Source organism: Ursus arctos, unplaced genomic scaffold (genome assembly GCF_023065955.2).
Source record: "Ursus arctos isolate Adak ecotype North America unplaced genomic scaffold, UrsArc2.0 scaffold_14, whole genome shotgun sequence".
Classification (NCBI taxonomy): Eukaryota; Metazoa; Chordata; class Mammalia; order Carnivora; family Ursidae; genus Ursus; species Ursus arctos.
In genome coordinates this window covers 14,978,977-15,002,933 of record NW_026622808.1, presented here as the reverse complement: position 1 = coordinate 15,002,933, position 23,957 = coordinate 14,978,977, and the positions used below count along the sequence as shown (strand labels likewise).

Sequence of the window (23,957 nt, the reverse complement as noted above, 5' to 3'; positions counted from 1 at the left end):
CCCGTGTCTGCCGCTGTGAACTTCTGAGAGATCTCGTTCCACAGGGGTAACTAATCCTGGGGGCGGTGGGCAAGACACACACGTGACGCCGCCCCTTACAGCCACCTCACCCTGTTTTCATTCAGAGCAATCACTGCCTCCGGTGTATGTTTGCTTCACTTCATAGCTCATCATTGTATTTAGATACGTTCACGATCTTATCCCCCATCTTCCAAACATGACGTCACCACAAAGAGGGGGGCCTGTTGTTTTTTTTCTTTAGGTTATTACCGTCATATGTTTTCCTTCAGTGTTGCAGCCCCAGCGCCTAAAACAGGTCTGGGCACAAAGTACGTGCTCAAAAAAAAAAAAAAAAAAAAATATATATATATATACATAATAAATCAATAATAAAATAAATGTTTCATACATAAATTGTATTAATTATATAAGCGATATAAATTTTATGATATATACTAAATATATAAATTATATACATATTTTAATATATATTTTGTATATAAATTCTATATATACATTAAAAAAATTTTTTTTTTGAGCGAGCAACTTGCTTTGGGAAACTCAAACGAGTGACTCCGCACGCGCTCAATGCCCGTCAGGCAAGCGGCAAGGACTCACGACCGTTAGCTGTTCCTCCCTGAACGGATCCCGCAGACTTCAGCCCCTGCTCCGCACTGAGGCACGCGCAGCTGGCGCCCATCCTCAGGGTGACCCCAGTAGCAGAGCCGCGGGCACACGGTGAGCTGGGAAGTTGGGGTGCGGGGGGGTGGCACTTTCCCCTGGAGGCCGTGGGGAGCAGAGGAGGAAGTGCAGAGCTGGGCGACCCAGCGGGGGCTAGCAACCTTTCTCTATCAGAGACCGGATGGTACACCTGTTGGCTCTGCCACCGCACGGCGAGGCAGCCATACATTATATGCACACAACTGGACATGTTGCTGTGCCAATAAAACTTTATTCACAAAAATAGGCTGTGGGACAGCTTTGGCCCACCAACCATAGTTTGCTAATCTGTGTTTTAGAATGGAGTTCATAATCTTTAGTAGTGACAAAGGGGGGGGGGCTAAAGGGACAGGCGCTCAGGTACCGGTCTGCGAGAACAAATCAGAGTGACCCGGGGGCCCCACGCCACCTCATCTCTTCCACCAGCGCTTCAGTGGATGCCTTCCTCTAGCCGCAGATCGTCCCCGGCACCGCGCGCAAGGCTGACTTTGACTCTGGGGAAAGCGGGCAGCGGCGTGCTGGGAAGTGCCCACGGCGGGGGCTCTGGCACGGGACACCGATTTGCCCGAGCACCGACTTCCATAGTGCGAATACCCCCCGCCACGGCCAATTTGCCGGCGGCAGCCCACCACCGACAGCGGTTCAGAACCAGGGCTCCCGGGGCCTGTCTTCACAGCCGGGGAGCTGCGAGGACCCAGGGGCCTGGCTGGATAGTTCGCGTCTTCCAGTCATACTGCGGCACATAAATCATTGTAGGAAGTGGGTCCCCAAAGTGGGGGCTTCTCATCTCCCAAACGCCGCCAGCAAGAAGCACAAAGCCTCATTACCAAATGCCAAACAAATTGTGTGTGTGTGAGAGAGAGAGAGAGAGAGAGAGAGGGGAGGGCTGAGGCCCTGAGGCCGGGGACCCTGGCAGGGGCAGGAGAGCAGAGCTGGAGGTCAGGTGCTGAAGGAGTCTGGCGGGAGCACAGGACCTTCAGCTAGAAAACCCACAAGTGGGAGAGAATTATAGCAGAGTTGAAGTCCGGCAACCTTGAAAGAACGAGAGCTTTGGAATCGAGTTCCTGGTCACATGACCAGGGGCCATATTGGCGATCTATTGCTACATAACAAATTCTCCCCAAACCTCCACTAATCAACGAGCCTTTGCCATCTCACAGCTTCCAACACCGAGGCCGGACTGGCCACGTTGTGTGTTTCTGAGGCCCCTCCTCAGAAGCTGGCGGGACAGGTGTCCCGGCCGGCCAGACAGCAGGTGCCTTTTATTGGTTCGCAGGTTTTGTGGCCTGAGGGGGCGGAGCTAACGGGGGGTGGGTGCTCTCACCAGCGGGCCCCAAACTCTGCTGTCAAAGGGAGTACCACACAGGGAGCCGAGAGCTGTTCCAGGGATGCCGCGGCCCCAAAAGGAGGGCAAGGAGGGCGGCAGTGTGAGCTGAGGACCCCAAGGGCCAACACATGGGGGGACAGGGGAGAAACCAAGTCCCTCGGCCGACGCCCTTGCTGGCCTCCCTGGTTTGCCCAGTCATGCATGGCTCTGGTTGATGCTGGGGACTCCTGCCCCGACCGTCAGCTGAAGCTGGACGCGGGACCTTGACTTGGGGAAAGGCCTGGGTGGGGTCTCAGTTGCTGCCGCTGCTGTCCTCGCTGTCTGAATAGGCCCCCAGCTGGCTCAGGGAGGAGGTGCCGGGCGTCCACGGTGCAGGGTCGGCCTCCTTCCTGCTCTGCACAGGCCCTGGGTGAGAGGCAAGAGCTAGCCTACCCAGCCTCAACCCCACAGCCCTGGTTGGGGGCACACCGCCCACTCACCCCCAGCCACTCTGATGGTCCCCCCCAAGGCCGCACTGGGGTGCTGCTGCCACCTGGTGGCCGCCCGAGGTGCTGTGCTCCAGTCCCAGGACCCCAGGGCACCTACCCTGGGTGGTGGGTGACGCCAGGCCCTGTCGGGTGCTGCCACCCAGGTCTGTTTTCTTCACCACGACCAGGCCCGACAGCTGGGGCCTGCTGCCAAGCGTGCCGACACTCCGTTCCCAGCTCTCCGCCTTCCTCTTGGCTTTTGGGGCCTGGGGGCGAGGGGGGACACAAGTGAGTGAACTGGCCCAAATCTCACCTTCCTCAGCCTCTCTGCACTTATACTTCCTTTTTTTTTTTTTTAAGATTTTATTTATTTGACAGAGAGAGACAGCCAGCGAGAGAGGGAACACAGCAGGGGGAGCGGGAGAGGAAGAAGCAGGCTCCCAGTGGAGAAGCCTGATGTGGGGCTCGATCCCAGAACGCCGGGATCACGCCCTGAGCCGAAGGCAGACGCTTAACGACTGAGCCACCCAGGCGCCCCTGCACTTACACTTCCTAAATCACACCACACCTTCTCCCCTCCGTGCCTTTACCCACGCCATTCCCTCCACCTGCAATGCCCCCTTTCCTCTAAGGCATTTGGTGAACTCCTATTCATCCTTCAATACCCAACCCAAGTATCAGCTCTTCTGAGAAACCTTTCTTTACAGTTCGAGCTCAAGTGCTCAAGTGAGTGCCGCATGTCCATGCCCCCAGTGCCCTCCACTGCCTTCTTAAGTGGCCCGCTCATCTACGCTGGGGGCTCCTGTCGTGTTCACAACTGGGTCCACAGTGCCACAAACAACTCTTGGCAGGAAGATGCTCTACCGAAGTTTGATGGAATGAGGGAAAATGGAGGCCCCCACTTGGAGACTAGTGCAGGGAAGGCAGAGAGGGGCTCAGCCCCACCTCCAGCTCTTCAACTGTACGGGAAGGGACCCCTTTTATCAGTTTTGTGTTGAAACAGAGGAACCAGAATCCCCTGGATTCGGGAGCTCCTGTCTGAGCTAGGAGCTGGAGCGGCAGGGGGCTGCCTTCTCAGGGCCCACCGTCCGAGGGAGGAGGGAGGATGGACAAGCAAATAGATCAACAAGACGACGTCCGTCCTGACAAGTGGTGCGACACAAAGAAAGACATCAGCGTGGTGTGACAGTGTGTGGCAACAGCGGCCAGTCGATAAGGCGGTCACGACAGGTCTCCTCTGAGAGGGGACTGTGGGCTGACAGCAGGAGGAGGAGTTAATGAGCAGAGACGTGAGGGACGGTGCTCCAGGCGGCGGAGTATGAGGCCAGGGCCTGGAGGGACTGGGCTTGGCACATGCAAGGGCATGTTTCGGCTGGAGCAGGGGGCGCGCGGGAGGGGGACCCGGCAGGCACGCAGCCATCTGTGCGCTGACCAGGACAGACGTGGTCCAGTGGGGTGCGGAGAGAGGCCAGCCATCCCAGCCGCAGCTTTCTGAACCGACTCACGTGGCCCCCAGCGCTAGCCCTTGCGAGCCCCTCCCCAAGCCCGTGTCCGCCAGCTGCGCACACAGCCACTAAATGAAACCACGGACACAGGCGCCACGAGCGCGGAAGGGGGTGGGCTCCTGCAAACGTCACGGTGAGGATTTGGGAAGTCTCGATGGAGCTATTTTGTGCAAAACGAAACAAAAAGTCTCATCAAACTGGGTGCAAAGAAGACACCTGGAACAGATGGGGGGGGCCAAAGAAAGCCAGATTGCTTCCACAGTGGCTCCAATCTCATTCTACGTGAAAGAAAAAAGAGGAAGTTTTAGACAATTCTGGGGGCTGTTTATGCAAGAAAGACAGCGTGAGACCCGTCATCAGGGGACAGATCCTCAAAGAAACCACCCTGGTTTTGTGTCAGAGAGTAACGAATGAGTGTGCGCGACCCCCAGGGCCAGTCTCTCTGCTGACAGTCACAGGAGCCTCATGGGAACATGGCTGCACCCCAGAAAGACTACATTACCCATCATCCTTTGTGGCAGGATGTGCTCAGGTGGCTCAGCTCTCACCCATGGGATTGTGCAGCGGGATGTGTGGGACCCATGGTACAGTGGCCCTGGACGTCCTTGTCCCCTGCCCGGCCCTCGCCCCTGGCTAGGATGTGAAGGTGGCGCTGACACGGGGCGCGGTGAGGGCAGCCCCCCCAGGACAGCAGGACCGGGAGGAGGAGGAAGCTGCCTGGGCCTGATGCCGACGGTGGAGGGGGGGGGCCTGTGCACAACTTTTCAATAGAAAAGTAACCTCCGTGCAGTTGAAACCCTTGTGACTCTGGGACTCACCCAGAGGCGAGCCTGCATCTAGCCAGCACAGACCGCGAGTATGTCTGAGTTAAAATAAATCCTTTCCCGCTTTAGCCCCATCTTGGATTAACACAGCAGCATGGCCTTGACCACCGTGGATGGTGGCAGTCCACCCCCAAAATCCCCCTCCCTCCCTTTGCCCCCAGGCCCCCTGTGGCTCACTAGTCTGACTCTGAGCTTCAGGTGCCCCTCCCACCCCCACCCTGGCTGGAAACCGTGACCCCAGAGCTGGGAACATGCTCCAGGAGAGAGCAGATGGAGAAGCTGGAAAGAGCCTGGGTCCCCGAGCTGGGAGCAGTGCTGCCTGCAAGTCCCGGTGGTCACCGCAGGGCCGTTACGGACCGAGAAATACAAGTCTGTGTTCCTAAGTCTCCAAGCTTGGGGTTGCTCGTCTCAGCAGCTGAGCAGGGGCGGGTAGACTGCAGCCCTGCAGGGGCCGGGCCTGCTGACGCACAGTGGGTCTCTGGCCGTCCTGAGTCGCTCTCTGCTGTCCCGAGAGCACTCGGCAGGTGCAGGCACACTCACCTCATCCAGGATGGCGGTGGGCTTGGGCCGGAGGGCCAGCCGCGGCGGGGCAGGAGCAGGCGCGTCCTCCTCGGAATCCGAGTCCTCCAGCAGCCGGCGTTTGCGCGCTTCCTCCACCAACGCCCTGTGGGACAGCACACATGCCTGCGATCCCCTGCCCCGCTCGCCGCCCCTCCTGACAGCAGTGAGCGGGGCAGGGAGCGGCACCCAAACTCCTTTCAATCCTCCCTGTGCACAGACGGCGGTGTGGTTAAGTGCTGGCCAATGGCACCGGCCCCCTCAGCTGGAACCCCAGCCGGGTACCTGGAGCCCGGAGCTCCCCGCCCCACAGTCCCCTTGATGGCCATAATGATGAGGACCACCGCCAACCAGCGCCTGGTGCTCATAAAGTGCTCAATAAACGCAGAGTCGTCTCACCGCTGTGCCGCCTGGGCACCTACTACGCGCCTGACCCAGTTCCAGGCCCTGGGAACGCAGAAGCCAAACCAAGCCCGCATTCAGATTCTGGAGGAGGGAGGGAGGCGATGAATCAGGAGAGATGGGTGAAGCAGAGGGAAGGTTCCAGGGTGTCAGTGCCAGGGAGAGAGTGTGAACACAGCAGGCCTGGGCAAATCATCAAACCTGGGGTGATGCTGGTAACCCTGGCACAGACGCCATGGGAAAGAAAGGGAGATGTGGTGGGGGGAAGCCTCCTGCAGAAGGGGACACTTGAGGGAGCCACGGAAGATCTGGAAGGGGGGTGTTCCAGGCAGAGGCCTGAGAAAAGGCTGTGAGGTGGGTCGAGCGCCTGGGACTCCCGCCCGGCCCCACCCGGCTGACTCACGCCGTCTCCCGCTCGTCCTCCTCCTGCTCCTGCTTCTGGCGCTCCTCCTCCGACAGCCGGTGCTGCCGCAGCATGGCCTCGAAGTCCACGTGGGCCTGCCGCTGGTTCAGGTCCTTGAGCTCCTGCAGGTTCTCCAGAACCTCCATCTCCAGCTTCGAGTCCTTGGTCCGGTTCTCCAGCACCTGGCAGGCAGGACCCAGGCTGAGTGTGTGGGGACGCGGCCCCTCCGTGCAGCTGCTGGGGCCGGGGCGGGGGTGGGGGGGCGCAGCACCCACACGGGGAGGAGCCCCCACGCCCACCTGCACCCACGTGCCTGCTCAGGGGCCTCCTGCCCGGTCCCCCTGTTGTGCCCATTTCCCAGCTCAGAGCACCAAGGCTCGGGGACAGGGAGTGGTCTCCTGAGGCCCCGTGGCTGGACGTCCGGCCCAGCTCCGTCATGAAACAGAAGTACAAACAAAGATGAGGAGCCTGGCTGGCTCGGTTAGTGGAGCATGCGACCCTTGATCTTCGGGTCGTAAGTTCGGCTCCAATGTTGGGTGCAGAGCTTATGCAAAAAAAAAAAAAAAAATAGTAACAAAGATTAAAGCGACCATCTGAGCAATTGTTCAGTGCCAGCCCCGGGCTGACACGTTGCCAAGCGTAAGCTCATTTCATCTCTGCGACAATGCAGAGGAACCGGGCCAGCCCAGGTCTCCGAGGCGTGGGTGGGAAGCCCGAGTCGGCCGCTCCCGGGCCGTGAGACCGCGTACAGGGGAAAGTGGCAGTCCCGAGGGTTTGAATACACGTCCCCCAATTCTTCGATGCTCCTCCCTGAAAAAGCAGAGCCTCATTCCCCTTCCTGTGAGCGCAGGCTGGACTCTGACCCACTCCGAGCGAGCGGAGTGTGATGGGACAATGGTGTCACTCGGAGAGTGGGTCCTGAAAGGCTTCCTCCCTGCTCCTCTGAACTGCTGGCCCTGGGGAGGCCGGCACCATGTCATGCGGGGTGCAGGGGCCCCTGTGGCAGGGACGTGGCCAGCTGAGCCTGCAGCTTGACTGCGGCCTCCTGAGAGCCCCCGGGCCCGAACCACCCAGCTCAGCTCCCTGGGCCTCCTGACCCCCAGAAACCGGAGGATCACATGGGTGTTTGGTAAGGTGCAGTTCTGGGGTAACTCATTAGGCCGTAAGCCTGTGGCCACATGGGTGGACCACAACGGACACGACCGCACAGGCGGCTCTGGGGACACGGCTGCCTCCGCGGAGCCTGCGTCCCTCCCTGCTGCTCCCCACGCCACAGAGAACCCCGAGTCAGGTCCGATGTGCTGGCTCAGAAAACAGCCGGCAGAGGTGTGAAGGGCCCAGGGATGGATGGGCTTTGTGCGGTGGGGGAGACCGGAAAGAATACAGACGTCATCACATTTCCGAGAAAGACAACAAAACTGGCTAGCGGAAGATGACGATTTGTTCGAAGAGGGCCCATCAGAGCATCAGGACTCAGGCGTTGCTGCGTAACTACGTGCCGGGCCCCGTCCCAAGAGTTTCACATGTACGAACTCACAATTCCCACCACAACCTCTGGGGCAGGTCATCAATCCCATCTGACACACCAGGATGCAGAGGCACAGAGAGGCCAAGGGCCTTGCCCAAGGTCACACAGCCAGGAAACATTCAAGAGAACGTTTCCTTCCATACTTCTAGTCTTCACAGCCATGGTCGCGGGCGTCTTTGCAAACTGGGGGGTAGCCGGGAAGCCAGGAAGCACCCTGCATTCTCAAGTCCAACTTCCTGCCTCCTGTTTGTTTCCTCTGGCTTCATGACACTCTGCTACCAGCTCAATGGCTTAAAACCACAGGGATCTCCGTGTCCCCTGGCTGGCATGGGTCGGGAGCCGCGCGCGGTGAGGCCGGTTCTCTGACGGGGCTTCCACAGGCTCACGTCAGGGACCGGTGGTCTCATCCGAGGCCCAGCCTCACTCGGACGGCTGGCAGAATTCTATTCCTTGTGGCTGTGGGACTGAGGTCCCACTTTCTAGCTGGCTGTTGACGTGGGCCCCCCACTGCTCCCTGCCACGTGGGTCCCCACTCCAGGCCTGTTCCTTCACATGGCGAATGTCCTCTAGACCCAGACGCAGGGCTCGCGTGAGCGGTCCGGCCCGTTGGATCACCTCCGTTTCCTGAGGTCGACCGTGACCCAATGAACGACCTGACCGCAGGAGTGAGACGCCTGCGTGTGCGCTCCCAGGGCTACGCGGCGTGTGTGACCGGGAGGCAGGGCTCCTAGGCCACCTTGACGCTCTGCCGCCCACGCCATCGCCCTGCCCAGGGGCCCGAGGCAGGAAGAGGTGCTCGCGGGCCCCCGGCTCACCTTCATGGGGTTGTTCAGCTCCTCATCCTCCCGTTCCTTCTGCACCCTCTTCTCCTCCTCCTCCAGGAGCTTTTCCGCCTGGAAGTTCCGCGTGGCCCCATGCTCCATGCTGTAGTCTGTGTTTTCGGGGTCTGTCTGGAGGGGAGAATGGGCAGACATCAGTCCCGTGTCCCCGCGCATCGAGAGCTTCTGCTAGCCGGCAGCCTGGGCCACCTGCTCTCGGGCCTCGCTCCTGCTCGGGCCTGTCCTTGTCTTTTTTTTTTTTTTTTTCTTTTTTTAAGATTCATGTATTTTTTTGAGAGAGCGAGAGCGAGCACGAGCTGGAGGAGAGGAGGAGAGAGAGAATCTCAAGCAGACTCCCCGCTGAGTGCGGAGCCCGACATGGAGCCCGACCGGGGCTCGACCTCACGGCCCCGAGATCAGGACCTGAGCTGAAACCAAGAGTCAGACACTCAACTGACTGCGCCCCCCCCAGACGCCCCCCTTTTCTTGTTTTAATGCCTGGTTGGTACACTACTTTCTAGTGCTCCTGCCCCCTTTCCCAAAACGCCGAACTCCACAGCATGGAATTTCAGACCCCTCTGCACCTGCCCGCTGCCTCCCTCCGCCCCCCGCCTTCCGCACAACTGCAAATACAAGTCTCTAGGCCTTTGCATGTGTCCTGTCTTCCTGTCCGCTGTCTGCCCTGTGTGCGTGTGTGTGCGTGCGTGTGCGCACCTGTTCGCAATTTCTCATACGTATAAATCACATATTAAGCACGTACAGAGCACGCTCCTACACGTACTTCTAGAATGGAGAGGGGAAACGTAAGCTGGCATCCTGGCTGAGACCCTGGAGCAGAAAGACGGCGTCAGGAAAAACACGGAAACCCACACCGTGTGTGGAACGTGGTTAACGGTCACGTTCAGCGTCGGTTTCTCAGTGGGACAGAGACAGAGGCACTGCGGGCGTCTCTGCGGACAGGAGGGGAAGCGGGCGAGGGGCAGGTGGGCCTGCAGCTTCTCGCGTGCCTGCAAGTACTCCCCAGTACAGAGTGCATCGCTAAAAGGGAAAGCGCGAGGAAGACGGGGATCCCTACGTGCGAGCGTGCGGGGCACATCTCCTGGAAACTGCGCCAGAGCCTTCTGAGCATGTTTCCAGGCACAGGGCTGTCTGGGCAGCAAGAGCAGCAGACCGATTTCCAGCGCCGGCCCCGCAGTTCTGTCTGAGCTCTGTTTCCACCACGCACGCACACGGGGACCCATGAACTGTGTGCGTGACCCTAGCTACTTAATCGCCCCAAGTTCTTCACCGGAAAGACCAATTTATACCATTTTGCCAGAGATCCTCTAGTCTTTAACAAATTCATATGTATTTGTGAATATCTAAATACATATACATCATTTCAATTCAGGTAAAAAGGTCATTCTCTGGAAATGACCCATGTGTCCACCGGGACAGACGGCTGTGCACACGTGGTATGTTCCCATGCCAGAGCGTGATCGGTGTGAAGTGGAATGGGTCACACCGCACTCCGCGGCACGGAGGAACACGGAGGCGCACCAGGACACACGCACAAGGACAGGGTGACGGCACCACACGGGAAACGTCCACAACGCACACGCCCGCGGACGGAGAGCAGACGGGTGGCTCCCAGGGCAGGGGTTCAGGTGGGCACGATGGGGACCCACTGCTAATGGTTACGGGGCTCATTCTGGGGGTGATGGAAATTTCCTGGAATCGGGTCCAGGGTCAGGTTAGCCCACCGTGAATACACTAAACACCACCGGACCAGACGCCGTAAAAGGTGGACTGCGTGGCGCGTGAATCACATCTCACTAAAGCTGTTGTTTAAAAGTACTCCAAATAGGGGCGCCCGGGTGGGGCCGTCGGTTAAGCGTCCGACTCTTGATTCTGGGTGAGGTCCGGGTCATGATCTCCACGTGGCGAGACCAAGCCCCACGCTGGGCTCACGGTCAGCGGGGAGTCTGCTTGAGAGTCTCTTTCCCTCTGCCCCGCACCAGGCTGGTGCGTGTACGCACTCGCTCTCTCTCAAACGAATAAATACATCTTAAAATAAAAGTAACCAAAATACGTAATTCTTTCAACGTACTTTTTTTATACCCGAAGGGAAAAGCATTTGGTAAAAAGAAACTCCAACGGACCGTAAGGTTCTCGACTGTTCCCCAAATCCTCAACACAGTTGTGATCGTGACCGGCTGCGCGCCCCGTCACCGCGCGGTCTGCTCCCCGAATCCCGTCACATTGTACATCCGGGCCTCTGTACATAACGCTCCCGGGAACAAGTCTGTCTCCTGGGACAGAGTGAGACAGGAGCCCCGTGGAGGGAGGGGGGGCCGGCTGGGCGGGCGCCTACCTTGAAGGTGATCTCTGCCAGGCACCGCGTGCACTTGATGTAGAAACGGAAGATGGGCAGGCCCAGGTAGGCCTCGTTCTGCACCGTCTCCTTGCGCGCGTTGAACTTCTTGCCCTTGTAGATGTACTCCCCGCACGTCTTACACCTGGCCGCGACAGAGGGGCTCAGGCCATCCCGGCACCCTGGTTCCTACGGTGGGACGCTCTGGCATTCTGGCAGATGGCTGCGGGCATACGTCCTGGGACGGGGAGCTCCCTCCCTCCGGAGGCAGCCTGCCTCAGATTCCCATCTGGTGTGCTCTCCTTACTATCTGCCTGGGCTTGGCCCCGGGATCCCCTTCTGGGGAAGCACGCAGACGACCCAGACCTGCAGACACTCGCCTGTCACACACTTCCAGCCGCCTGGCTGGCGCTCGTGGGGCATCCTGGCCTCCACGAGGGAAGGTTCCAGCAGGACGGAAGACACATAGAGCAAAGCAGAGCTCCCGCCACCCTGGCCTCCCTCCCATCCTGTGCTCCCCAGGCCTGGCCCGCCCGCCTTCTGACTGTTCCTGCAAATCCCCCCAGCCCGGTCCCACCCCCAGGCCTCTCTCCCCTTACAGTTCACAAAGGCCATGGCACCCTTCACCTCTCAGTCCCCGGCTCGGCTGACATGGCTTCTGTCACGTCCCTGACCACCCCGACCGGGCGGCCACCTGCCCACTCTCCCTCGTGCCCGATTCACACGTCCCACATACACCTGGCAAGAGCGCGCCTGAGCACGTGGTTGTATCGCTACTCCCCGTGAGACCGTGGGCTCTGCTGGACCGCGGCTCTGCCGGTCTCGTTCCCACAGCATCCGCCCTGCCTCGCCTAGGCCCTGGCACACCGCAGGTGCCCAAAAGGATTGCTGAATTTTAAAAATGAGTGAATGAAGGAGAGAGAAATGGGCCAACCATATGCAAACACACACCGAGTTTCAAAGAACAAGGTGTCTGATGATTGGGTGTATCTGACTTCAATAAGCTATAACGTGAAAAAGCGTGAGGCTCAGAACCAGCAAAACATGGTAATTGCGAAGCAGTACGAGGGGCAAGATCTGGGGATGGTGAGGGAGAGGGAATCATGGAAGGGGTCAGACGGGGTCACGAGGGCCTCTCTGAGGGGATGAGGGCTTTTTTAAAGATTTTATTGAAAAAAGTTTTTTGAAATTTATATTTTTAAAGCTAATTAAAAAAAAAAATTAATCCCTACACCTAAAGTGGGACTTGAACTCATGACCCTGAGATCAAGAGGGTCTACCAACGACTGGCTACCAAAAACCAGCCAGGTGTCCCTGAGAGGGTGAGAGTTAAGCCAAGACCTGAGGGGTGAAGAAGAGCTGGCCAGGTGAGAGCGGAAGGAAGAATGTTCCAGGCAGAAGGAACAGCCTGTGCAAAGGTCCTGGGGTATGAAGCAGTGTGGCTGCTGGAGGCCGTGAATTAGTAGACAGGGTCCCATCTCTGCACTCACATTTATTACCAAAGATCAAGATCTTGGGGCAGGCGCCTGGGTGGCACAGTGGTTAAGCGTCTGCCTTCGGCTCAGGGCGTGATCCCGGCGTTATGGGATCGAGCCCCACATCAGGCTCCTCCACTATGAGCCTGCTTCTTCCTCTCCCACTCCCCCTGCTTGTGTTCCCTCTCTCGCTGGCTGTCTCTATCTCTGTCAAATAAATAAATATAATCTTTAAAAAAAAAAAAAAAGATCTCGGGGCAGACGCTGGCTGGGAGCTCTGAGTCAGGGGGGTTAAAACTGACCTGTGAGGAAAGTGAGGGCTGGCATGGACCCGCGCTCACTGGGTGGATGTCTGAGTCGGCACCGGCCCTGGTCTGAGTGCCAGGGATGAGCCACTCTCTGGGGATGTCAGGCATCAGGTCCGTCTGCCATGACTGACGTGGGGTGCCATGGGAGGGGCCACGTGGGGAGTCACACGGGGTGGGGGCACTCACCTCATGTTGAAGGGAGCCATCAACCGTACCACATACTGCCGATCTTTGGGCAGCTTGAGCTTGGGGATCTTTGACGGGTCAAAGTCCGGCGGGTAGTATTTCTGTGGGAAGCGAAAGTGTCAGGGGAGCCGGCCAGGGGCAGCAGGAGGAGCTCTGGGGAGCTGTACCCAGGTCCCCAGGACCACCCTGGGGTCTGATGGCTTGGTGGGAGGGCTCCGAAGATTCAGCATACACTCGTATTTATGGCTACCACTTACTACGGCAAAAGGACACAGGGACACATCAGCAAAGGGAAAAAGTGTGCGGGAAGGGGTCTGGGGAGACCAGGCACACTTCCAGAGTCTTCTCCCCATGGAATCACACAGGACGTGCTAATTACCCCAGTGAGGAGATATGACCACACATGTGAGATGGTGTCTCCCAGAGAAGCGCACAGGGAGCCCAGGGCTTTCACTGAGGGATGGTCACACTAGCCCCTCTGCCTCGCAGCTTCCAATATTCTAGACCCCTAGAGGAGGGCCGGTGCTCAGCATAACCCACGCTATTCGTACAAAGAGCGTAAGCACGGGAACCATCCTGAAACTGCAGTTCCCGGACGCCAGCCAAGGTCCAACCCGGCAAACCAGCCTTTCCAAGGGCGGCAGCCTCGAGCCTGCTGTATCAGCTACTCCCGCACGGGGGCCTGAGCTGGGAGCTATGTGGAAGGCCGGTTTGGATCATGGAAAACAGCTTCACTGGATAATCAGAAAATAAAGCAGCTTGGGTTCTGAGCACCTACTAGGTGCCGGGTGCTGCTACACAGAGCACTTTATAGCTCTTGCCTCACAGAATCCTTGCAGAGCCTCTTCAAGGCAGAGTGTGATGTGCCCATGTCACAGATGAGGAAACTGAGTCCCAGTGGGACCCGGCTCTGGGGGCAGCAGCGTGGTCCAGTGATCAGGGGCACGGGTTACAGAGCCAGGGGCCTGAGTTCGAGTCCTCCACTCCCCGCTATCCCCCATCTCCCCGGGCCTTGCTGTCCTCATCTGAATGGAGAGAACCCGCTCGTCTCCACAGTCTGATCAGCGGGCGCTGGCGCAGGATCCACTAGGGACTGATGGGGACAGCTGGCTCCCAGCTGGATCGTCAGGACTGAAGGACTTTCGTGGACACGGGGCCTAGCACCTGCCCTGGACCGTGAAGACGCCGGGGATGGATCCCTAACCTAAGTGTTGCAAAGATCGGAGCGCGGAGCCGCAGGGAGCGGCATCGGCCCGCGCGTGTAAACCTGGGCTCTAGGCCTGACATCCTGGGCTTACACACTCCCAGGCCGGGGAGCTCACTCCCCGACACAGAGCACACACCCCTCCGGGGCAGTGCGGACAAGGACTCGGAACTCAGGGGCCGCTTCAAGCCTTTCGAGAGCCCCCCCCCCGCAAAGTCCCGGTTTTCCAATAGAGTCGGGAGAAGCCGAGGCGGCTGGGAGGGTCCCCTGCCAACAGAGTGGAAGCACTGAGCAAAGGCGAAGCCCTCCCGGGAGCGCGACCCCGGGACCCCCCGGGGGGCGGGGCCTCACGGAGCCACGCGCCTGGAGGAGGAGGGGCGAACGGCAATACGACCAAGGCGGACCCGCCCCCCAAGGGACGTGACTGGCTAACTCCCTTCGGCACATCCAATCAGGCAAGGGATGGAGCAAACACCCTAAGCTCCGCCCCCAAAAGCCGCGAAGGCCCACCCCTCACGGAAGGTGATTGGGAGGTGTCTGAAAGCCCCGCCCCGCGGAAGACCGTTGGAGAAGAGATAAAGGTACCAATAGGAGAGCACAGGAAATCCACCGAGGCCGGAGCTCCGAGGGGGCCCGCTCCGGGTAGAAAGCGCTAGTCACCAAATACTTACGTTTAAAACTTTTCGCTCCGACATCTTTGCCTCCTCCTGCTCTCACAAGCTCGAGAAGGACGCTTAGGTTCGGTGTTTGCCGAACTTCCCTGACCGTCCCTTGTATTTCCGCCAACGTCACTTCCTCCACTCTATTATTGGTTGGAGCATACTCAGATTCCCCTTCTCATTGGCCCTAGTCCCCGCCTGTCAAGAGCTGAATCCGGCCACCTTCCGTTCCGAGTTGCACCCTCGCTGGTTGGCGACAAAGGTTCCGGGGATCGGCTGACTTGGAGTTAGGGGGAGGTTCTGCGCCCCCTAGAGGCGAGCAGCGGCTCACAGAAATTCCATCGTGACGCGCCGTGGCCGCTGCTCACGACATTCCCTGCAGTTTACTCCTTTATGGAGCAGCGTACACAGAGGTCGGCGGTGAGTGCTTACGCCGTGTGCTGCGCTGCGGAAAGCTACAGGTGTTCCTGTGTCCCTAGCGCGCACCTGGGGACTGGAGACAGCTCTCACGGGCTACGCATGTCTACAGAGGAGCAGCCTGGACACCCTCCTCCACGTTTACCTGGAGTCCCAGAGACTCAAAGACCAGCTCCCGCTCAGACCTACCTGCCGTGCACACATGCGTGCACCAGCTCCCGCACACACGTGGTGCCGCAGGGCAGTGTCCGGACAGGGGAAAGAAGGGGCACCTGAGGTGGTGTGTGAGTTTCATGTGGCTGCTGCAAGGTTATGGCAAGCTCGCTGTCCTAAAACCACACACGTTTATTATCCTATGGTTTGGGGGAGGTCAGGAGTCTAAAGTGGGGGCACCTGGGTGTCTCAGTTGGTTAGACGTCGGATTCTTGATCTCAGCTCAGATCATGATCTCAGGGTCATGAGATCAAGCCCTGCGTCAGTCAGCGTGGAGCCCGCTTGGAATTTTCCCTCTCTCTCTGTCCTTCTGCTCGTGTGTTCTCTCTCTCTCTCATTCTCTTTCCTCAGGGTGGAGGGGAGAGAAGTATAAAGTGGATGGGAGGGGGCTCCAGGGCAGAATCGGCTTCCTCCACTTTTCCAGCTTCCGGTGTCCGCCCGCACGCCGCACCGCATGGCCTGGTATCAGTCTGGCCTCTGCTTCTGTTGCCGCATCACCTTCTCCCTCCCTCTGACCCTTGCCACCCGGACCACGGACCACGCAGGATAACCCGCCTTGACGTCCGTTAACTTAATACAGGATCCTTAATCTTTAAATTAAGGATCCTCATGATTCTTAACTTAATCACCCAGCAAAGTCCCTTTTGCCACGTAAGGGACCAAATCCCCACATTCTGGGGATTAGGAGGCAGCTATCTTTTGGGGGGCCATACATGAGGTAGTCAGGAAAGGCTTCTTGGAGATGGTGACGTTTGAGTTTAGACCCGAGTGAAGTTCACAGAGAAGCCCATGGATTTTCTCCCCCCTTCAGTTCTGGTGGCTTTGCCCACCCCCCCCCCCAAGAGAAATCTTCCCAAACTCATGCCCCATAGTGGGGCTCGCCCCCCTGACAGCTTTTCAGGAGGTAGGTGAGCTGACCTGCTGAACAGAATGGATTTCACCCCCACCCTATCCCAGGCAGAGCCCTGCCTCCAGCCCCAGGCTCAGCCCTGCCTCCAGCCCCAGGCTCCTCCTCTGGTCCAGCCCTGACCCCACCGGTGGGAGTGGGGATTCGCTATATGTGTCCTGCTTCATCCTCTCCCCTCTGGGTCTCATCTGGGTCTATTGAAAGGAGGAGGAGGGGCGCCTGAGTGGCTCAGTCAGTTGGACGTCTGCCTTTGGCTCAGGTCATGATCCCAGGGTCCTGGGATGGAGTCCCACGTCGTGCTCTCTGTTCAGTGGGGATCCTGCTTCTCCCTCTGCCCGCTCCCCCACCCCGCTTGTGCTCACTCTCCCAAATAAATAAATAAAATCTTTCTTAAAAATGAAAGGAGAAGTCTTGATCCCAGCAACAATCTTTTTTTTTTTAGTTCAACAATAAAAAACATCACAGGTTCACAGTTCATAGAGGCCTGTACTGCAGCCTAAGGAAGAAGGACATCCCCATTTCACAGATTGACAAACTGAGGCTCAGAAAGGCAAAGTCACTTGTACAAAGTTGCCCAGCACCTCAGCAGCAGCGAACCCAGGCCAGTTGGGTCCGATCCGTCCTTGAGTGGGGGCAGTGGGGAGCGGAAGTTGAGGACCCAGCCCCTCTTCTGGGGGGGGCCTGGGAAGCCCCACTATTTGCCCATTAGCTTGCAAGCAGCAGCAGGGAGACTCCAGTCACTCCTTTCCCCGTAGTCAGTGAGGTCCTGAGCAGCCACCTGGACGCAGTACCTGGTTTGGGGCCTCACAGCCCTGAGGGTGAAGGATGTGGCTTCAATAGGCCCCACCTGAGAGCAGAAAAGAGGGGCCAGGTCAGTGGGAACGAGGAGGCTGGAGGGGCCGTGGGGGCACAGAACCGTATGATGGAGCTTCGGCTCCCCGGCTCCACCCTAACACGCGTGCCTCTGCAGCCCCCTCTGCGTCGTTGGTCCTTCCCGATCCTTGGCCGCCCGAGCCACCCATTTCAGGACATCTTTGTGGAGCACACAGACCCCCCCCCCCCCCGCCGGCCCCAGCCAGAGCCTCTGGGATTGGCCTCCCTCTGGGCCCTGCTATATTAACCTGGTTTTTAAGTTTTTGGCAGCCTCTGTTCCTCTACCTGCCACATCTTGCTGACCAGGGAGAGGCTGCCCCTCCCAGGGACACGCCAGCCCTCAGACTCACAGCCCACTTCCTCTGGCTCCCACACAGGCCAGCAGTCCCCCTGCCCTAAAGCCTCCCAGTGCAGCCCAGAGGCAGCCAGAAGTCTTCGAGCTCCCCAAACCCCAGCGAACGACAGTTCACCCCGCCCTGACTTGCCTTCCCACCTAACCCCCCGTAGAGGCTGGGCCTCGCTGCTCTCCTAACTCCGGCTTCTGCCTCCCTCCGACCGTCCTGATGGTGGCCCGTGTGGCCCTGTGTGGCATGGCATGTCCCCTTCTCTGGGGGAATGTCATCAGTTCTGGCAGTGGCGCTGACCTCTCCGCGTCTGCACTCAGGCACCCCTATAGACTAAACCCTGGGGACGCGAGGGGGACACCCCCTTCGGCTCTGCCTTTCCCATTGTCCCTCCCACCGTTCCCACTCTCCCTCCTAGATGCCACTCCGTCCTCCTTCTGGGTCCCCCCCATCCTCAGAACAGAACGACAGACCCATGTCCCAGCCCCCTTGCCCCCCCAACCAACTTCCTGGCCCCAGATCTGACTGTCTCCCTCTGGTTCTGCCCGGGTCATCCCCATGGCCGGATGTGGTGGTTTACGGTTTACATTTAGATTAATGAATGATTGTGTAACTTGGCGAATATGCTCAAAGCCCCTGCCTTGTGTAGTTTTTATGAGTTTCATGGCATGTGAATTCTGTCTCAATCTAAGAATTGCAAAAATGGGGGAGCCTGAGTGGCTCAGTCATTTAAGGGTCCGACTCTTGGTTTCAGCTCGGGTCACGATCTCATGACACTGAGACCGAGCTCTTCAAAGCCAGGGACTCTGCGCTCAGCTGGGAGTCGGCTGGAGATTCTCTCTCCCTCTCCCTCCCGCCTCCCGCAACACTCTCTCTCTCTCAAATAAATAAACAAATCTTAAAAAAAAAAATCACCCCCATTCTCACCACTAAAAAAACTGCAAAAAAAAAAATGGGGGCTCTGGGCTGGCTTGGCTGGTAGTGTGCAACTCCTTTTGTATTTTTTAATATTTATTTTAGAGAGAGAGCGTGCAGGAGAGCAGGGGGGAGGAGCAGAGGCAGAGGGAGAGAGACTTAAGTAGTCTCTCTGCTGAGCACGGAGCCTGATGTGGGGCTCGATCTCATGACCCTGAGATCATGACCTGAGCCGAAACCAAGAGTCGAATTCTTAACCGACAGTGCCATGCAGGTGCTGGGAGCATGGGACTCTTATCTCGGGGTTGTGACTTTGAGTCCCAAGTTGCACGTAGAGATTACTTAAAAATAAAATCTTAAAAAAATAAAATAAAATAAAATAAACAAAAAATTGTATATATAAAAATAAACTGCAAAAATATTCAAGAGAAAATGAACGCATGCTAAATAAAATGTGAAAGCCAGTTCCTTGGCTACTCGCCACATTGCAGTTGCTCAGTGGTTCGTGGTACAATTTTAGTTGGTGCTCATGTAGGACATTCCCATCGTCCCAGAAAGTCCCCTGGGACAGGGATGCAGAAGCGTCCACCCGCAAGCCGCCCCTGGGTCCGGTCTCCCAGGCCGCCACACAGCTGCCCCCAGGCGCTCAGCAGTACCCTTGCCTGATTTGGTCTTTTCCTTTGTAAAAATTTTAAGCAACGTATCTGTTTTCAATCAAGGTGAAATTCACATGACATAAAATTAACCAATTAAAGAAGACAATCCGTGGCATGGAGTGTAGTCCCAATGTTGTGCAACCATCGCCTCCTTCTGGTTCCAGAACATTCCATCAGCCCAAAAAGAAGCCCTGCCCCATCTGCCGTCTCTCTCCACTCCCTCCCCAGCCCTTGGCAGCCAGAACCCCCTGCCTGTCTGGGGATGTGCCTGTTCTGGATGTTTCCCATACATGGAATTACGAACACATGATGTGGCCTCCCTGAGCGTCGTGGGCTCAGGGTCTGTCCCTGGGGCAGAGCGAGCCAGAGCCTCGCCCCTGCTTCTGCTGAGTGAGGTGCCCGTGCGTGGGTGGATACATGTGCTTTTCTATTCATCTGTCAACAGACATTTGGGCGGTTTCTGCCTTTCGGCTGCTGTGAATGGCGCTGCTGTGAACACAGGTGTCCAAGGATTTGTTCGAGCTCCCATCTGCTGTCCTTTTGGGTGGATAGCCAGGAGTCCCATCTCCGGGCTGCGTTTGAGGCCCCGGAGCACATCTGCATGTGCTGTCCCCTCTCCCTGGGACCCCACCCCCACCCTCCTTCCCCTCCTCACCTGGCGGAAGCGGGAGGATCCGTGATGCTTGTACCGGACCCAGTACTTGAGGGAGAAGATCTCTGGGAAGGGCCAGGACCTGGGGGGTTCCCACTGCACCCACAGCTGCTGCCCAGGGAGGAGGCGCAGGCGGACGCCTTCCGGAGGGTCCGGTTTGACTGATGGACAAGCAGGAGGCAGGGTCAGGGGCTGGCAGGCTCACGCCTTCATCCAATCAACCCACATGTATTTATTGAGTGTCTACTGAGCGTCCAGCAGCGTCCTGGACACTGGGAACACAGCAGTGACCAACACAGACCCAACCCTGTCCTCTTGGAGCTCAGCCCATCAGGGCAAAAGGCAAGAAACAAGAGGCAAAACCTATGGTCATCAAGAGTAGGGAAGAAAGTTCGAGAGTGCAGGGAGAAGAGTGGGTTGCAATGGGTTTTGAGACATAGCTTACACACTACAAAACTCACCTTGTTAAAGCGTACGGTTCAGTGGCTGTAGGACCTTCAGACTTGTGCAACCCTCACCTCTATTTAACTCTAGAACATTCCATCACCCCAAAAAGAAACCCCATCCCCATCAGCAGTCACTCCCCAGCCCCAGCCCCTCACAACCACTAATGCACTTCCCGTCCATGCAGGAGCCTGTTCTGGACATGCCACACATGTGGTCTCACATGCGTGGGGCCTTCTGTGTCTCGTTCCCTCCCTGAGCATCATGGGCTCAGGGTCCGACCAGGGGCAGCGCGTGTGGGCACCTCGCTCCCGTTCATGACTGAGTGATGTTTCATAATGTGGATGGAGCCTGTTTTGTGTATCCGTTCACCTGCTGATAGACCCTGGTGTTGTTTCTGCTTTTTGTCTATTATTGATAATGTTGCTGAGAACATTGGCATACGCGCTTCTGAGTACATATGATCTCATCCCTCTTGGGTGTACACCTAGAACTGGAATTGCTGGCTTACATGATAATGTATGTTTAACTCTTTGAGGGACTACTAGACTTTCTTAATAACCACTGGCAACACATGAGGGTTTGCAGTCTTTAATAATGTGCTCAGGGGAGGGCTCACTGAGATGACATCTGAGTAGATGTGAAGGAGCCGAGGGAGTGAACTGTGTGGAGGTCTGGGGGAAGAGGATTCCAGGCAGAAGGCACAGCCCGTGCAAAGGTCCTGGGGCAGGACCTGCCTTGTGTGTTGGAGGAACAGAGGAGGCGTGTGTGGCTGGAGCAGAGTGAGTGAGGAGGACAGAGGGAGTAGGGGAGGGCAAGGAGGGGATGGGCAGGTCGTGCAGGCTTTGGGGGCCTCTGGGAGGACTTGGGCTTTTACCCCAGACAGGTGGGAGCTCTGGGGCACAACAGAGGAGGGTGGGACCTGACTTGGGTGCTTGTGGGCGCCCTCTGGTGGCCACTGTGGGGAGGGCAGATAGTGGGGGTGAGGGCAGGACTGGGGATCAGGATGGAGGGGACTGAAGTGAGGATGGAAGCTGGGCCGGGTGGGGGCTCAGTGTGGGGAGAAGTGGGCGGCTTCTTGAAGAAATGCAAAGGTGGTGCCGACAGGACCCATGACGGATGGACAGGACGGATGACAGGAGGTGGGTGGTGAGAGCGGGGAGGGGCAGGGGCAAGCCGGTGGCCCTCCACACCCCCCACTCCCCCGGTGTGCCCCGCACTCACTGATATGCTCCGGAACAAAGGGCACGAAGCTGCTGCTGCTGCCCCAGGGCTGGACCGCTGTGACGTTGAGTATATAAGGCACCATGGAGAACATCTGGACGTCTGGGATGGTGCAGCTGGTGGCCTCAGGGGTCAGCTGGAGGCAGGGCCGGCTCTCCCCGTGGGCAGCCACGCCGAGCCTGGACACGCAGGGGCAGCGTGAGGGCCTCAGCGCTTCCCACGGGCCCACCTGTGCCCTGGACCCCACGTGGATGGCACTCGGGGACCCAGGCTGGGATCCTGCTGTTGGCTGTGTGACCCTGAGGGAGCCATTCACCCCAACATCACAGAGCCTGTGCAGACCCAGAGTCGGGGGAACACCCCAGAGGGAGACGCTAGGGTCCATATTCTACACGTTTCTGGAATGTCAACATTCCAGCCTTAGAATTCCAACATTCCGAGGTTTATGGACTCACAGATCCTGAAATAACAAGATTCTGATCGTCCTGAGTTCTGAGACCCCGAGATCGCAGGCTCTAGAGACAAGCTCAGCGCTGCGCATACAGCCTTCCGGAACATTCCACGTGCTCCGACTGCACTGTCAGATGCAGGAGTCACTGGCCGGGAGTGGCTGTCCGCGGTTTGAAATGTGGCTGGTGCATTCGAGGGTGGCTTTTCAACTTATTTTTTATCAACACTCAATGTCAAGTTCCTGGTGGTCAGAAAACTTGACAAAGTTGTTCAGGACGACCCAGGTGGGTGACTCCACTTTCCCACCCACAGATTTTATAAAGTCGAATCAGAGGCCAAGAATTCCCAAGGAACATTTAGCACATGAGTTGAAAAGTGTCCTACGTGTCAAACGCAGGTGGTATTTCGGGCTTAGCGTAAAGAGAATGTAAAATATCTCATTACCTTTTAACATATTGATTACATGTTGACACGATCCTGCTTTAATACAACTAAATAATATTGATTTCTACTATGAATTTAAATACATAAATTACACATAAGCCTGTTAAGTTACACTTGATCCTATTAAAAAAGTATTTGGAATACTGAGATGATACTGAAGCAAAACATTGAAAGTCACGTCATTTCTCTTTCCTTTTTAAATGTGGCTTCTAGAAGGGTTTGAACTCTGCATGTGACTCGCAGGCTGTATTTTAGGAAGTATATCTCTACTGGCCCATGCTGCTCTGGAATCCCGAGAGTTTCTGGTGCTCGCTAGGCCTCCAGCTGTCCCGGCCCCAGCTGACACCCCAGGACGCCCTCCCGGGCACTCTGACCTGTACGTGGCAATGAAGGACGTGGGTCTGGCGGAGTGCGGAGCGGGCGGCTGGGTCCAGAAGCAATCCACGGCAACTGGGTACCTAGAGGCCCGGCACCGCACCTTGGGCTGGGTGGGGGCTGCTGGGGCCCCGGAGGGAGAGGGAGCCGTGTGAGCTTCCAACCTGTCCCAGGATTGTCCGAGCCCTACGTGTGCCCGGCTCCCTGCAAGCCGTCAGTGCCGGGCACGCAGTAGGCACCTAATAAAGGTTTGTGCAGCGAATACATATATAAATGAAAGGCAGCAGCAGCATCTCTCACCTCCACTACAACTTGCAAAGGCAGGGAGTATTAGCCCATTTTCCAGATAGGGAAACTGAGGCTTAAGGAGCCACACGGGGGACCTGGGTGGGGGGAGCCCCGGTGGGAGGGAGCTGTCTCACTGTAGCTCCTCTTCCTAGCAGCTTTGTTTAGAACCACATGGAATGAATGCATGTAATCAAATGTCTCAGTCTCTCCCTCCCTCTCTCCTTCCCTCTCCCTCTGTCCCTGCTGTGGCTGCCACTTCCTGGTGTCACTTTGCGGTGGGACTGGTCCTCTGTGTCTCAGTTTCCCCATCTGTGCAATGGGATGGTAACCCCCTCCCACCTGTGGGTTATCCAGTAGGTGTGTGAGCTCCCACCCCAGCCCAGAATATTCCATGGTAGACAGTCCAACTCCAGTCCCCAGGTAGCATCCCTCTGCGCTGGCCCCCAGGTCCCGGCGGGTCCCCCATACCTTCTCTCCCGCCGCAGGGTGAGCAGCCCGTCCAGAGCGTGAGCGCCAGGAGAAGTCTTGAGGCCATGAGTCCCCAGGCTCTGCTGTCAGGAGCTGGGGCAGCGAGCACCTCGGGGAGGCAGGGGACTCGGGTCCCACTCGAGGGGGAAGTGCAGCCCCCGGTCAAAGCCCCCACTTCCCCTTCCCTGGGTCTGACTCCCTGGCCGGTGTGTGGAGCCAGCAGAGAGCTGAGCAGGGGCAGCGGAGGAGCCCTGTTCCCTTCACCTGTCGCAGCTGGGCGTGGGGTTCTGGAGGCCCCTGGGACGGGGGATGGGGGGCGGGAGAGGAGGAAGCCTCGAAAGAGAGAAGTGGAGCCCCCGTGGCCTTTCCCACAACAGCCCGACTGCAAGTCCTTCCTTCCGGCTGCAGAGAAGACAAGGACGGGGAAACCCCGGGAGGGGGAAGAGGACAGGGAGAAGGATGAGAAAGGCCAGTGCGGGGAGAGACACAGAGACACACAGCGAGGGGCACAGAGACCGAGATGGGAGCCCACGAGCCAAAGGCAGAAACA

The 23,957-nt window shown here is 57.7% G+C and overlaps 2 protein-coding genes across 2 annotated transcripts; both read right to left on the bottom strand.

Annotated features, from left to right (window-relative positions):
* Window positions 1–932: 932 nt before the first annotated feature.
* On the bottom strand, window positions 933–14,865 carry YJU2 (YJU2 splicing factor homolog). The gene is made up of 8 exons (XM_026481091.4): window positions 14,750–14,865; window positions 12,875–12,975; window positions 10,906–11,050; window positions 8,550–8,684; window positions 6,207–6,388; window positions 5,384–5,507; window positions 2,633–2,780; window positions 933–2,452 (listed from the first exon to the last, which is right to left on the bottom strand). Exons 1-8 carry the CDS (start codon window positions 14,771–14,773, stop codon window positions 2,340–2,342), a joined length of 972 nt encoding a protein of 323 aa, XP_026336876.1. The 5' UTR covers window positions 14,774–14,865; the 3' UTR covers window positions 933–2,339.
* A 1,833-nt stretch (window positions 14,866–16,698) lies between these two features.
* Window positions 16,699–23,797, bottom strand: EBI3 (Epstein-Barr virus induced 3). Its single transcript, XM_057312029.1, has 6 exons — window positions 23,408–23,797; window positions 23,026–23,034; window positions 22,651–22,774; window positions 21,383–21,561; window positions 19,718–19,875; window positions 16,699–17,121 (listed from the first exon to the last, which is right to left on the bottom strand). The coding sequence occupies exons 1-6, from the start codon at window positions 23,472–23,474 to the stop codon at window positions 16,969–16,971; spliced, it is 690 nt and encodes a 229-aa protein (XP_057168012.1). The 5' UTR covers window positions 23,475–23,797; the 3' UTR covers window positions 16,699–16,968.
* Window positions 23,798–23,957: the final 160 nt, after the last annotated feature.

Excerpts from the sequence above, each read along its gene's own strand:
- YJU2 (XM_026481091.4), bottom strand. The coding sequence starts at position 14,773 with ATGTCGGAGCGAAAAGTTTTAAAC. Across the intron at positions 12,976-14,749 it reads CGGAGCGAAAAGTTTTAAAC|AAATACTACCCGCCGGACTT; the intron begins GTAAGTATTTGG and ends CGCTTCCCACAG. Across the intron at positions 2,781-5,383 it reads CCACCGCCATCCTGGATGAG|GCCCCAAAAGCCAAGAGGAA; the intron begins GTGAGTGTGCCT and ends CCTCGCCCCCAG.
- EBI3 (XM_057312029.1), bottom strand. The coding sequence starts at position 23,474 with ATGGCCTCAAGACTTCTCCTGGCGCTCACGCTCTGGACGGGCTGCTCA. Across the intron at positions 19,876-21,382 it reads CTTTGTTCCGGAGCATATCA|TCAAACCGGACCCTCCGGAA; the intron begins GTGAGTGCGGGG and ends CTTGTCCATCAG. Across the intron at positions 17,122-19,717 it reads GATCCTCCCGCTTCCGCCAG|GTGGGGCCTATTGAAGCCAC; the intron begins GTGAGGAGGGGA and ends TTCTGCTCTCAG.